This window comes from Monopterus albus, unplaced genomic scaffold (genome assembly GCF_001952655.1).
Source record: "Monopterus albus unplaced genomic scaffold, M_albus_1.0 scaffold207.1, whole genome shotgun sequence".
NCBI lineage: Eukaryota > Metazoa > Chordata > Actinopteri > Synbranchiformes > Synbranchidae > Monopterus > Monopterus albus.
Genome location: NW_018128087.1, coordinates 715011 through 730326, shown reverse-complemented (window position 1 = coordinate 730326; position 15316 = coordinate 715011). Strand labels below are relative to the sequence as shown.

General features: G+C 41.3%; 2 protein-coding genes across 7 annotated transcripts in view; one reads left to right on the top strand and one right to left on the bottom strand.

The window, feature by feature from the left end:
• Window positions 1-3452, bottom strand: part of hrasa (HRas proto-oncogene, GTPase a) — a 19728-nt gene extending 16276 nt beyond the window's left edge. The window contains exon 1 of one of the 2 annotated variants that reach the window (XM_020618574.1): window positions 3156-3452. The gene's annotated coding sequence lies outside the window, so the exon portion shown is untranslated. The remainder of the gene's footprint in view (window positions 1-3155) is intronic. The other variant, XM_020618573.1, reaches the window with a different exon arrangement.
• An 899-nt stretch (window positions 3453-4351) lies between these two features.
• lrrc56 (leucine rich repeat containing 56) lies at window positions 4352-14845 on the top strand. Of its 5 annotated transcripts, none has more exons than XM_020618532.1 (13): window positions 4352-4377; window positions 4878-5055; window positions 5333-5420; window positions 5836-5896; window positions 7082-7178; window positions 9046-9243; window positions 11310-11487; window positions 11616-11819; window positions 12178-12245; window positions 12789-12931; window positions 13149-13252; window positions 13525-13876; window positions 14139-14845. In XM_020618532.1, the coding sequence occupies exons 2-13, from the start codon at window positions 4891-4893 to the stop codon at window positions 14272-14274; spliced, it is 1794 nt and encodes a 597-aa protein (XP_020474188.1). In that variant the 5' UTR covers window positions 4352-4377; window positions 4878-4890; the 3' UTR covers window positions 14275-14845. The 5 variants fall into 5 exon arrangements, with proteins under 5 accessions (XP_020474188.1, XP_020474190.1, XP_020474187.1 ...); XM_020618531.1 differs by lacking the exon at window positions 4352-4377 and adding an exon at window positions 4398-4578; XM_020618530.1 differs by lacking the exon at window positions 4352-4377 and adding an exon at window positions 4398-4646 and having other exon boundaries at window positions 14139-14844.
• The last annotated feature ends 471 nt before the right edge of the window (window positions 14846-15316 follow it).

Here is a 15316-nt window from a genome sequence, read left to right as displayed (position 1 = left end):
CCCGCTACCCGGAGACTGGAGGAAATAAAACCAACAACAACAGAAAAAAAAAAAAAGACAGCTGTGCCATCTCCTCTCAAAGTAGGCCATGTCAGCAGCTGATTAATAATCCACACATACATTTGGAGATGAATAGCAAAATGAATCATTGATAGAGATGCCGCTTTCTCAGAGCCACTTGTTGTCAGCAGGGCTCATACTGAGCTGGTCTTTGTGCAGATAGAAGGGGACGATGAGGACAGAGCTGCTGGAGATCACAATCATCAGTGCACATCAATCTTTTTACATGTTTCAACTACACATAGGGCATAGTTTCTCTGTTCTGTGTGCACAGACAGTTGTGCTGCCCCTATAGCAGTGTCATGCCACTGTATTCTCATCTAGTCACCCACATTTACACATACATGACTCAGAGACAGCCTATAGCTAGTCCTGTCTAAAAGTGGGTGCTCTATCCCACCCAAAGTCCCCAAAGCACTTACATACATGGCTGATCAAGGAGCATTATACAGTGCAGTACGTCTGTGTTTACAGCTATTTATAGCATGCCACCTCCAGCCTGAGAAATTAACAGTTCATTTAGAAACCCTAGAGCCCTGCTTGGACCAAGAGGATAATCTTACATGACATCTTACAGAGGGTGGGAGCATAGAGCAGAGAGAGGGGTGATGGGACCAGAGTATGTAAGGGTGAGGAAGGGGGCCACTCTTACTGAGAACACAGCAAAACACAGGAGGGAGAGGCTGACTTGAGAACTGAAAAATTAACAAAGAAATCAACAATGAAAATGCTTGGCACCCAGTCCTTTCCCCAGCTAATTTGGGTGCATGGCTCTAATAATGAGAGTCAATAATATCTTTACTTTTTCCCAGGATTTCTCTTAACCTGGAAAACAATTCCATCACTTCAACACATATGATGCATGGAGGAGGACTCATGAATGGCCATCTTCCTCAACATGCATTCTGCTCTCCATTAGAATGTTTAATTGGTTAATGGATACACACTGGCAGAGCCACAAGTCCACTGCAGAGATAATAGATTTTTAATGGAGCGATGATGGTAAGGGGACTCCTCTAGGGAGGTATCACGGTTGAATACTGAGACTCCAAGACCCATCCTGAAGCCTGAATAGCCCACTGCACCCTCCCACTGCTATCCAGTGACATCATCCTCCTAAACAGCATCCAAACATACATGTTGACTAGCTGCTGAAGAATCACTGTTACTTAAAGCAGTTTAATTACAATCTCAAGTCTAGTTGAGTGACAATAACATACTTAAAACAGAACTATCCATTTAGAAATTATCCAAGTCCTCCTGTCATTTTGTTCAAAAAGAATCTCTAGTCTAGAGAAAAACATTTCACTAACGAATTCTCCTCCCAACATTTAATCATCTACAAACATTTACATGGGAAATTTCTGTGATAGTCTGCATGCTTAAAGAAGTTGCTCTCAAAGGCACCAGAGTCCAAGTGACCTTTTCCCTACTGGGTCATCCTTTTAGTTAGTCAGGCAGGGTGAGACAGTGGAAGCAGCAGGAGAGATAAAAAGGCCAGCTGACCTCCACACAAAAGCCTGCAAGTGAGAGGAGCCATGAGGCATATCATCAGGCACCAAACACCCAAAAAACCCATCTTTTTTGGCAATCAGAGGAACGGGCGAGTCTTGTCCAGTTGTTTTAGTTTGTGTTTGTGAAAGCATGGAAGTGCACAGAAAACATATAATGGATCACATAAACAAAGCTTCTGGTCATCCTGCAGAAGATCCTGCCCAATGCTCAGTCAGATCTCCAAAGGAAAATTCTGCCATACAAACCTTTTAAAGAATTACAAACCAAATCAGGAGCAAAGACAGTCAGGCCTATGACACATGGAGGGGGGCTAAAAACAAAACACACACCCATAAAATCTACTCGCATGTATACGCAAGCATATCCTGAGCCCTCTTCAAGCCTCACACCTACACATTCAACAAAGTAAATCCCTCCAGATGAAAGCAGTAAGAAAAGCTTTCATTTAAAAAAAAATCTCTGTATGCAGAAGTCACTCTTATGTTGGCATGTAGCTGGACAGCACTCACGTTAGGAACAGGAGATTATCATCACACCTTTATCTCCAGCTGTTTCCCGGCTGCCTAATTTTTTTTTTTTTTTTTTGGATTCTTAAAACTACATCTGGTGATGTCAGATTCACATGGAAAACCTGGACCTCCTTAATGAAATTCCAACCTATATTATTGTGATTAAAAAAAAAATCTTTATGGGTCTTCTCGTGTTATTCATAGATGATGTTATGGTCAGCTGCAGTCATGTTGCGGTGAATAAAAAGAACAGCAGTCAGTGACAATCATACAGTATGGCAAAAACCAACAATAAACATATAAGTGAACCTGTGTTTACTATGAGGGCACTAAACCTCTTGATTTTACTATATATGATGAATACAAAACATTCTAACAAAGATTGGCACGAGTTAGACGTTTTTCTTCTTGTCTAACAGCCCTGATGGCCATAATCTTTGTGACTTGCTAAATAGACAGCTGTCAGAGTAGAAATTGGAGAAATGATTCTATGGCACCTTTATAAAAGCCTTGTAACGGAATCTAACTTCCGCAGTAATACATTCAGTTTTTGCTCAGTGACGGGGCGTCACCCTGCTCGTCTCTGTGGCCACTATCGGCAGCAGCAACCTCAGGCTCAAAACCGTCTTTACATGAGGCAATAATACGGGCCACAGGAAATAAATCCTCACTATAGCCGTGCTAATTTAAATGCCTTTTGTTTCTTTTTCGAACTGAGACGAGTGGGTGAATCCACAGGGGTCTAACTACAGCCCTCCATAACCAAGTTTCTACACCGTAACTCAAGGGAGACTGGTTATCAAAATAGATAATTGCTTAACTGCGGTGAAGGCAAAACCCATAACCCATGTAATTCGACTCAAACATGAGTTGTTCAGCTCCACTGATAACGTGGAGGCTTGCCGGGCGTGAATTTAAATGTTACGATAGCAAGCTAACATGTTTTAACTGTGGACAGCAATCTCCAGCAGTGACCAAAACACTGAAAGCGTTTTAAAGCAGACCTATCATCAGACTAAAACGGTCACCGCCGACATATTTCAGGCACCGGAATGTGCACTGCATACTTACAACAAGCAGAGGTCTAATTAGCGACAGAAGGACGTTTCGTCTACCGGAGAAAAGGAAAAAAATCTCCCAACTCTGTTGCCTTGTAGCTGTGGCACAAGAAAACAAAATGTTCTTGGTCTCCTTCCCCTTCAGATATCTACACCTTATTATCTCCCAGAAGGTATTTAATTTTCAGCTCCAATGTACCAAGGCATTCATTGGTTCTGGGTAAAATTAGCCCGCGTTAAACAATGTGCTTCCACAGTGTAAGCTGAGGGGATGAAGAGTGTGGAGCCCACGCCCAGCTCTATCAAACATAGAACCGCCCCGGTTACCATGCATGTTACTGCTGCATTCACAGGCTGTCGGAAATGTAGCCACTCCGCTGTGAAGGCCAGCTAACCCACCTGTGTTCCAAGTTTACAAAGTAGTACTTTATTGGTACGTAAAAAAAATCCCTGCAGAGAGCTGAATGTAGTGATGATGACCTGGTTCATTACACTATAGAACAAATAGCACCATCACTGAGGTCGTGAGTCCAAATTCCCCCAATATTCCATTTTATGTATTCATTTGACTTAAAACTGAATTTGCATTTCCATAATTTTGATTTCATTTTTGGTTCAGATTTTTGATAAAATGCTCGTCTTTACACATAAATGATGAGAGTATCAAATCATTTTATTAAATTAAAAATAGACATATTTTAAGATATTTAGTATAACAGAGACCATAATCAGCATAGAAAGCCCAACATGCATTAGTTGAAATGGCAGAATGTAAACTCCTCATGTAAGCTAATTGAGCCTCAGAATTCCCAGAAACATTATCAAATACAAATGGTAGGGTATATGGAACAGTTATGCTGTTATGTCTTATTTGACTTAGCCTATAGATAATTAGGTTATGCCTTATGTTTTCATTTTTACTCTGCTTGAACCTAAGAACCTAGTAATTGTTTTCTATTGTCCCCATCACTGTAAACGTCATTAAAAGAAAACATTGATTATAGCCTAGCAGCTCCTTTTGCTCCTCTTTCTGACACTGCATCTAACAACGGCTCTGGCTCAATATGGAGTGTGATTCAGATAACCAACCACCAAGAAAATTATTGTTGTTGCAGATACATAAAAAAAAAACTATAATAGCGTAAATGCTAGTACATTAACGTGAAAGCTTACATAGCCAATTAAAAGGCTGGGCTTTACAAAGGGCTCTTGAATACACCGCCAGACCACTGTAGGTGGGTTAAAGCTATGGTAGTAATGTCAGAGGTTATAAATCAATCATTGATAATATTGATAGGCTTTAACTATTAATTGAGTGCATTGGTTCAAATCGGTTCCGTTCAACAGCAGCTGTACATTACATTTCCCAGGGAGCCAAGCGTCTCTCAGTGCCGTTTCCAGGAAGTTGTCTATGGTTGTCAAGCAAACGTTTGTTTGTAAGCCAAGTGCCTCAGTCTGTAAAAATGTGTCGAGTATCTTTTTAGCCTACAGTTTACTTTAACAGGTAAAATGTATTCTAACGAAAACTACTATATAATATTCCTATAGAAGTGCATTTCGTTGGAATAGCTTAGAGTGGCAGCATTTAACCAAAACGGTTAACGCGAATTTGTTAGCTAATTTTAACGCTTCTTGTTAGATAAAGTATATAAACAGAGTAGCTACTACATAGTATGTCCTCTTTATTATAAAGACATTTGACTATGTTGTTATGACACTTTCATATTCATTTCAGGTAGCTGTGAGAGATGAGTTGCTGCCATGTGTCTGTGGCCCAGGATGTCCGACCTGGTACAGCACGGGTCCTGGTGACTGAGCTGAGTGGATCACGGCACATCAACCCAACTCCTGTCAGGAAGCCCTGCGACGACTCTGAAACTGCCGTGGAGCTTTACCTTTCTCCAAAGAAGCTGGTAAGTTAATTTAGTGGTGAGCATAAGTGCCCTCAGCTTACAGTCAGTGTCCATCCCACTGATTCTCCCTGGTCATTGCCCAATTCTTATGGTTTCTCTCTGCACACAGTAAACGTCATTTATTATTTTACACCACAGGCTTGATATAATGTGTTACGTCAAAGTAACAAGTGTATATCTAAGGTACATATTGAATTATGAAGCTATGTCAAGTAAGGACAGTTCAATATGTCAGCAGAGCTCAGCTGGTATTGTGTTTACTCTATATCTCTCACAGGTATCACTTTGTGGAACTCAGGACCTCTCAAATGTGACCTCACTGGAGCTCTGCATAAACACACAAGAAAACACACTGGGTAACTTTGGTAAGTTATTCAGCACCTCCACAGCTTAATATTTCACACCATATTGCACAGGTATGACGTTTCTTTGTGTGGTCATTACAGTTCACTGTTACTCATTGTATTGGTTTTATTGTTTGTCTCTTGGTCCTTATGCAAACACACTCTGGACCTCCTTTTTTACACTATGTACAGGGATGATTCATAATAGAAACTTATAACCACACAGACAATCAAGAACCAGAACTAGATAAGAAAAAATGAAGACACTGTTGTGATGCACATGGTGATTTCATGTCCAACCTGAGTGCAGGATGACTGAAAATCCTCGACTGTGCAACGAGTGCGGACATGACATGACTGTCTTTTAATTAAGTAATCACACCACTGTTAGCATAAATGAAATTGATAAATGTCTTCCTTGTTCATCTGATTGTAGGTGCCTACTTGCCCAAGCTGGTGCAGCTGAAAATGAATAACAGCATGATCATGTCAGTAAGGTGAGTATAAAGTTACAGAACACAAATACTATTGTCTTCTTTTTGTACTGGTTTGTATTAATGAAAAGCAACTATGTTCTTCAGAGCACATACACAGACACACTCATATTAAGTCAAAATTACCTCATGCACTATTACAGATTCTCAAGTAAATCCCCAAAACAAAAGTAAAGTCCAGTGATGAACAAAACTGAATTAGTGCTACAGATGTCGGCTTATTGTCACAGTATGACTACACAAAATATAAGTGTATAGTTGCACAGTATGTAATTCGACCTAGAGCAGCAATGGAGCCATGAAGGGTACTGTCATGTTTCACACTGGTCACATGTATGCTAGGCAACACTTTTTAGTGAGAGGCCTTGGAACTAGCACTTTGAAGAAGAAAGGCAGATCAGAAGTATGGGAATGTATGCCTGATGGAAAAAAGTATAGTGTCTTTGTGTGCAGGTGTAGAGCTCTGCTCCTCTTCAGCTAAGGTTTTCCATCGGGGTCTGGTAAAACAATGATAGTATGAGGAAAATGCATCTTGCAACTTGTAAACCAACAGATGTGATGTTTTGTACTGATCTAGAAATTGATCCACCTGGCGAACAGGTTCACCCAACTTCTCGCAAAATAACAAAGAAGGGTTTACAGCATATCAGCTTTCAGAGTCAACCATTTGGATAGTTGCAAACAAATAATATCCCATCAGTTCTGGATTATCCTCCCAGCTTGATTGCAGCCATGTCTCTGTCATGAAAATTGGATACAGAGCAGTTAACCTCCAGGATGGGACACACATATAAACACATTGTAAATTGTCCTTATAATGTGCCACATGGAGAATTATTACCCAAGAGACTGCTCTGGGGTAAGAGAGTATAAACAGAGAGATAAGTAGCTGTCCTGAGAGTAGCAGAGCAGAGCTCGTTGGGCATACACTGCCTCTGATAGCATTTCCTGCTCTGGGCTGTGGGATCTATAGTAGAGAGGGTATAATCTGGTTGTGGATACACTGAATGAGACTCTGTTGGAAGGGGTGTTATGTACAGGCACAGGAGAGACTTGTATATTTGGAAAGAGAAAGGGGCTTCTAGCTTCAGTGACCAAGGGACTGGATAGCCTTTCCCATCATTCATGGTGTTGGGTGACTACCTTCCTTGCCCCTAAAGTACGTTTGCTGCTACTGTGTCCCCTTAGAGACCTGGGAACCACCCTCTCCCACCTGCAGGTGATTTGGATGTCTCGCTGCTGCCTTCAAGACCTAGATGGCATTTCTGTACTCTCCTCTCTAAAGGTAGAGTTTATGGGTTACAAGTGGCTCTGTGGAGAGACAGTTCAACAGCTCAACAAATTGCATTGGAGAAACAAAGCCCACGTGTGCTATATTCAACTTTATTTTTTTACAAGATTTAAAATGTGTGTATTGATAAAAAGAATAGGAAGCAGGGGGACAAAATCAAGGCATTCTTGATCAAAATTTTCTCAACAGCAAAAATTTCATATTGGTTAAAATTGGTTTCTTAAAATCCTTGGATGCACAACCTACCAATACCTACACTCTTCCACGAGTGGGGTCATTTTTGACCGAATAGGCATTCAGAGCGGCGACATCAATCGCATATGTACACACACAAACATCTTATCTCCTCTCACTGTGTGCAGCTGTCACAAACTACTTGCTTCTGGCTATGACCATTGCACACAGGAGTACTGCATTTCCAACAGCAATAAGTGGCTTTGTGATCTTTGTTTCTTGGACACAACTGGCACCTCTTTCTCTTCTGCTGGCCCTGTGTGCTTCTTTCCTGTGGCCAGATCGCAGCAGTTTTTGTCACTCCACACCTTCCCATTGCTTCAATGATGTAGGTTGGTAGGGTCGGGGTACCTTCCAGTCGACTTTTCATGTGAGGTGTCACAAGCTCCTTTGAGAGCTCTGTGAGGAAGTGTCGTCGTCCATCGGTGATGCCTGTATAAAATTCAGGGTGCTGAGCCTTCAAAAACAAATAGGCATTCAGAGCGGCGACATCAATCATGTTGTACCAAAGCACCATGGGCCACCTCTGCGTCTGGTGTTTGCAGTTGTAGTTGCCAACCATCTGGTCCATAGTATCTACTCCTCCTTTGGTCTGGTTGTAGAAGAGGATCGCTTCTGGTTTTTTCTTTGGGCTGTTTTCATCCACCATCTTGCTGTGGTGCATTGTGCTAAGCAGCAGAACAGCCTTTCCCTTTTTTCTCACATAGCTGATCATGGTCATGCTGCCATTGAACCCAAATTCAGTGCTGTGGACCTCTCTGGACCTGGAAGCCTTCATGACTGGAGGAATGTCTGGCTTGTTCTGTCGCAAAGTTCCCACAATAGTCAGACCCTTCTCCAGGAGATGCTCTGCAAGAGGCACACTGGTGAAGAAGTTGTCAGTGGTGATGTTGCGACCTGTGTGTCTGAATCCACTGCACAACTGACGGACAATGTTTTCCCCCAGATTCTTCTGGATGTCTTCCCCTGGTTGTCTCCCTAGGTACACGATCCCATCAATCACAAACGGGGTGCGTGCATCACAAACAAAAGATGTGTAAGTGGGACAGTATTGACAGTCAAAGTTGCATCAGATGTGAGAGATGACATCAGATGTACAGTATAAGTGGGACAGTCAGAGTTGCTAAGAATTAAAGGTTCATAGAAGATTCCATAGGAAGTGCTTGGGGTCATTTTTGGCCCACTTGTGGCAGAGTGGGGTAGTGATACAAAAACTGCAATTTCTTAAAATTAATGAAAAAAATAAATAAAAATGCAAATATTACAACTTTTCGTTTTAAAGATTTTGAAGAATAACAGCCTGTCGGGTCACTTGTGACCCCGCGTGTGCATCTAAATTAATGTTTCTATTTGTCATTTTGCACTGGTCATTTTTCACACAAGAGTAACAGTACCACAAGTCATTTACATGTACTGTATATAGGAAATATTAAAAATTCCAAAGTAACGATGAGATGGGAAGATACATAACCTGTCTTTCTGACTCTCTGTCTGATAACTCCCTATATGTCTACCTTTCTTATTGACTCTATCTGTGTTTAATACATTTTCTGTTTGCTAGTATTTTTAATCACACCTTTTCCTCCCCATCTCCATATATGTCTGTGCCTGCTTTCCCTGTTTGCAGGAGTTGTACGTGGCCTATAACAATGTGTCAGATCTGAGTCAGGTTTGCATGTTGGAGAACCTGCAGGTGTTAGATCTGGAAGGCAACGATGTGGATGACTTGGTCCAGGTTCAATATCTGGGGTTGTGTGGCAAACTCCAGACACTTACTCTAGAGGGAAACCCTGTGTGTGTACGCCCAAATCCCACCTCCACACAGGTAGGGGAATACCATATCATGTTTATAATAATAATAAATATATAGCATAAAACCAAATAATATACATTTGTCACCACCTGCCAAAGGAGATGACACTAGTATAAGCTAAGATCAGGTTTAACTACCATCCGTCTGTCCTTATCAGGCTCCTTGTTTGTTCTTTATGATTCGGCAGACACACATTTGACAAATACACATTGTTCCAAAGAGTAGAGAGTCGGAGGCATGAGGGAGAACCAGTATTAGCTAGAAAAGTCAAGAATTTGACTATACTCTACGTAAGACCAACAGTTATTCCTAATCAACTGTTGTGTCATCAAGCAAGGATGTTAATGCAAGAAGAATGTCCGCTAAGGATGTTTGTTTGTATGTGATCTTGTCTGTGCATGTTTATCTGATCCAGATTAACATTCTGTGCCCAACGGCAGAATGCACTTGAATTGTCCTGCATTCACACTAATTGAAGGAATCATTATCAACTAGCACAAGAGTCAGTCACAGCAATCTGGCTAAATATTTTTAAAAAAGTAGAGAACAACTGGCTTTGAACAAAAGCTTGAGCAAGGAGATGGACAAAGTTCTTGAAGAGGAAGTGTTGAATTCAGTTGATGTTGTAAAAGCTGACTTGCAATTGCAATTTGTGGTTTGATGTCGGTATCATTCACTTCTCTCCTGTGCTAGCATGCTGTTAGCTCTCATGGCTTTGTCACTTAATGACTGAAATGTAATTAGCGTCTGCTGAGACATGAAAGTATCTGTATGATCTCACTACTCTGGTCTTCAACACACCAGACTGGGCGCTGGCAGAGCAGGAGGCATTAAAATAATCAAACAAAACAGCCACACACAACTGACACACTCTTATGTGGAGATATTACACATACTGTATATAATGTCCATATTTAAGCTCATTCTATACTTGTCAATATGTTATTAATTGGATATAAATGTCCAGTTCATAAAGCAGTTCACCTTAAACCAATTTAGTGTTACTGACTGTAGCTGAATATACGGCTGGATTTCCACCTTCCGCTGTGTGCTGTGAGTTTTTTGGGCCACTGTGAATGTTTTTATTTACACCCACCAGCAGAGCATTAATTAGGAAACTAGGGCAATGAGTAGAGATGCTGAGCTGAATATGCATTAGGCCTGTGCTTTGTAGTGACTGGGGGGGTTATTGGGTTTGCTCTCTTGCCAAACTATCACTCCCCTTGCTCTCTCTTTCCACCACACATACACAGACACACACACAAATACACAAACATCCACTTACTTCTTCTCACTCAGCCTTCATTCTCCTTCTCTTTTCTCGTTCATTTCCTCCTTGTCAGCCCTTCACTCTCTTTTTCATTCACTGAATTTGTGTGGTTGGGTGAAGGGCTGGAGTGCCCAGCTCCAATTTTAATTGCTCAGTAGCTCAGTGATTACTGGACTCTCTCTGCTCTCTCCCTCTCTCTCTTTGTGCTAATAAAAGACCGGACCTCACTGCAAAGTGCCCATTGTAGACTTTGGTACCACTAGTTACGTATATTCTCCCTCATTGTTTATAGGTTTCACAGATTAATTAAGCATCATAATAGTCAAAAAGATATCATGTAATGTAACCAATATGCATTATCTTAATATGATGCTAGTAACCGTCATTAGATTTACCACTGCCCTTTATACCTTTATACTGCTGGTGTACCACTGGTTTGATTGATTATTATCAATGCTCTTTTTAATGTGTACATTAATATAATTTACGTTAGCAAGGCAGGGGTTGTCAGGGTGTCAAGCACAGATCTGAGTCGTTGGTTCAGTATGGCCACAACAGGAATAGATGCAACAGTATTTCGTATTTCTTACGAAAACACTGTTACATAATGCACTCATGGCTGTAAGTACATTAAATGTTACATGCCATTAAATGGAAATATTTAGATCTGCATAAAACAACCGACTGAACTGAAACCCATTTTGAAGAAGTCTAAGCTTGAGCTTTAGCTGTGATATCTGAAAAAGGCATTTCATATGCTTGCATGTCACTGTCTCTCTCTTCCTTATATTTCCTCTCTTTTGCCCAGACGGCAGACTACAGTTATCGGGCTTCAGTGAGGGAGTTGGTCCCTCAGCTGCGTTACCTAGACGATGTCAGGATAGAGGAGGACAAGCTGAGCTGTTGCAGCATCATGGGACAAGACTGGGCCATTCTCCAGAACTCCATCAGAGACTACAACTCCTCTCAGGATGCTGCTGAAGATGGTGTGTGTGTGTGTGTGTGTGTGTGTGTGTGTGTGTGTACAGTATGTATATGTTGTTTTGATGCAGTCAACACAGACTAAGTAATTACAGTGGTGTATTTAAAGGGCCACTCATCTTTGTTGTTTTAGAGGAGAGAGCAGACAGTGCATATCCCTACAGCAGACCCAGCACGGCCAGGCGTCCTACTTCCTGCTGCTCCAGTGTCTTGTCAGCAGGCTCCAGACCCATGTTAGTGAACAGGCCTGGAGTTCTCTCCCCTCCTGGATCCAGACCTGGTTCTGCAGACTCAGATCTAGCAGCAGTGGAAGCAGAAACCAGCATCCTGACACATGGTTAGGCATGCCAGCAACTGTTCTTCACAATGATGTTTCTCCTGTCAGATCTTCTACTACCAGCCACAGTGTATTAACTTAATCAGTGTTACAGACCTGTCTCTGTTGCTGCTTTAGTGTCTTGATTAACCATGTCTTTTGTGGCCACACCACTGAGCCACAAGAACCGTTTCCAACTCTATTTTTTGTGCGTGTGTGTTGTGCTATTGTCACTTGCTTTTTTTTTATGATTAATATAATGTTGTGAAGACAGCATTCTCAACAGCAATCTTTACTCAGAAGTGCCACCAAGAGGACTAAATTGTGTAATATAAGAATGATTTATTGACATCTCTCTTTTATCTGTTGATTTTTGAAGGAGCTGGTAAGATCCTGTTCTGTGGGAATCCAGTCCAGGCTATTCGAGCAAGGCGAGAAAAGTTGAGGGTAACAAAATTGTTTTGTTTTTTTTTGTTCTTAAAAAAAACAGACATCTGTTAATCAGTTATGAAATTAATCCACATCAGTCCATCATTTCTGGCACACTCTTTGCCATATAGTAGAGCATTTAGTACCGACTAAAAAGAGCAACAAGCTTTATGGGCTTTGACAAGCCATTATGGCTGTCTGGCACCAGCAGGTCATCTCTTTAATGTCATGTTAGTTTAAACAGAAGGAGCTAAGGAACTACAGGATGGGCATGCTGCTGGGAGGACACAGAGGATAGGGATGCGTGAAGGGTTCAGTAGTGTCAGAGAGATTTAACATATGAGGCTCTCACTGCCAATGCCATGTGCTTTGTCATCTGTCATGCATGCTGCTGTCACTCTTGGTATTCTCTGACCTCTCCCTCCTGTGCAGTCTGCCCCTCTTGTTTTTCTGACTGGTAGCCAGGTTTCTATCCACAATTGATGTACTCAGCTCCTCTGATTTGTTTTCTAACTTCCTCTCCTGCCATCCTGCTATCCTGCTCTCTTTTCATTCTTGCAGACAGCACCCACTAGGTCTACTTTCACCCATCGTGACCTGCCCATCCATGTACCAGAGCACACGTTTGACCTTGAGGAACCTGATGTTAGAGAACGTGCTGATGTGTTTGCTGAGCTTAGAGCTTGGAGGGAGCAGCACAGCAGGTACTAACTCTCTTAAGTCTCTCTCTTTGTTTGTTTTAAGATGAAAACAGACAATCATATTTAATCCAAACAGTGTATACTACATGGAACCCAACTGAAATATGTGCCCACTTTATATCTGTGTAGGATCTTTAAATGCATGATGCAGACTGTTACAGTTTTAGTTTTGTAGTAAGTGAGGTGGAAAAACTAAATGTCCTCCTACTTTGTTTTTCAGGCGTCTCCAGGCCATAGAGACAGAAAGATTACCGCAGATTCTGGCTATTCAGCATAGTGATGAGGACGAGGAGGAAGATGGCAATGAGGAAGAAGGCTTTGGTGGTATGAAAAATGACAGTAGTGATGAAGAACATGGAGAGATACTGCCTCACTAGTTTCCTCACTGGAGTCTCTCTCCACAGGCCACTCACTGAATGATCTTGCTTTCTGTTACTTATAAAAAAGACTGTGGAGATGTAGAATTAAACAATGTGATATTAGTTTGTCCACAATGACATCTAGGTTTAAAACAAAGACATAAATTACAGTTTATACCAGTAGATTATGGAGAGCATTGCAGCTACTGAACCTTTTCTAATGATTTTTGTTTTCAGGCCTGCATCATAGAGAAGCTTTTTCCACTGATTTGGCTCGAGTGTCCCTGTCCCCAGACACCACGATGTTCCCTGCTCCCCCTTTCAGTGCCACAGTAGCTTTGGGTCTTTCGAAGCCACAAGGGATTCGTGCACGTAGGCTTCAACTCAGTCAGACCAGTTCAGAACTTTTACCTGATTCTGTCAGAGCTGGGTGCTCACGTGGGACAGGTACAAGAGCAGGAGCCACAGATCCACCAGTCCAGAGGGTCCAGCAGAGGACCAGGGCCAGTGTGCCTTTGTTGGCCCAGCCTGTACACATACCCCGCCCGCCTCCAACAAGTGCTCCTGGTGAAGGGCTTATAGATTCATGGTATGATGTTATTAAAAGCTACTTTCATATATTAGTGTGTATGTATATATTAAACGTCCTCCATATCTTATGTAGTTTCAATATTTTAGGAAAATACTAATTGAAATAAATATAGTTTATCAGTCAATGTTCATGTCCAAATGCACAATGTGATTTTCTTTTGATTGTCAAATTGATTGTGATAGATTATTAATTAGCACTGCATAACAGTTGGAGATCCACCATGTAGTGTCGACCAAAACAAATGTTCCCTGTCTTTCAGCATGGCGGTGGATGTGCCCCATGTACAATCTGGCAACAAGCATCAGATGTCCAAACTCCGGGACAGACCAGCCATTACCCGTCCTCACACAGCCAGGGCAGCTTTACAGAAACATCACCAGCATCACATGCTCTAGCCCTGCAGATGGAAGTCACACGCAGAATGACACCAGAATGGACTGATGTTTGCTGTCTAGCCAGTGATCAGTATAATCAGTGTGTAATTGTTCCACACCCTGAAAACATAACATTGAGGGGATCATTCCTTATATTTGCTCTGGATCTCACTCACACCATGCTCTGATGTATATTGGGATTGCAAGTGTTTTGCCATAATATCTTTTCTGAATTATTCTTTTAAAGATGATCCAGTAGATAGTGAGAGCAGTCCCACTATTTTGGGGTCTTTATAAGACACCAGCATGCAGTGACTTTAGAGCTCATAGTGCTTTAAAATGAGTAATTGTGTAATTAAAATGAGTGTGTAGCTGGAGGACTTGCTATACTTGATAATCCCTCTTATGTTCCTGTGTTACTTTTTTCCTGATGGCTGTTTTATCTGGATGACAATTAATGTGAGATGGAACCCTACATTTGAATTTCTCAGGCTGTAATACTGAATTATTACAACTCAAATTCTAGTTTGTGTTTTACTCAATTCAAAAAATTGTAATCAACATTTTCTTATCATTGTCTTTCATCAATGCTGATCACTGAGGTTAATAAAAAGTAAAGATTGAATTTAACCAAGTTTTCTTGCAGTGTCCTGATATTCATGGTGTAATAGGGTCGTTTTGCCACTTGAGGGTACTATCGATAAACGCTAAATTAAAAACTATCCTTTGAGTCGTCGTTCAAATTCTCCACCTTGAAACACAAGATTGATTTCTTTTCTTGGCAGTTTGTCCACATTTAAGGCAACATTTACGTTATACACAAGAGAGTGTGATTAGCAGTATGCACATATAAGCATAAAACATGCAAGCATTGGCCTGTGTTTGTTTCATGGTGTGTTGAGTGATACATGACATGAGTAATGGATTTGAACCAGTGAAGACTATACATGTGTGACATATCCTGTTTTCCAGGAGCAATGGTCAATCACTTGTCCATTTCACTGTGAAGGACAATCTGACTGATTTCATCCTGAGACACACTTGTGACTTACAATATTTGGGT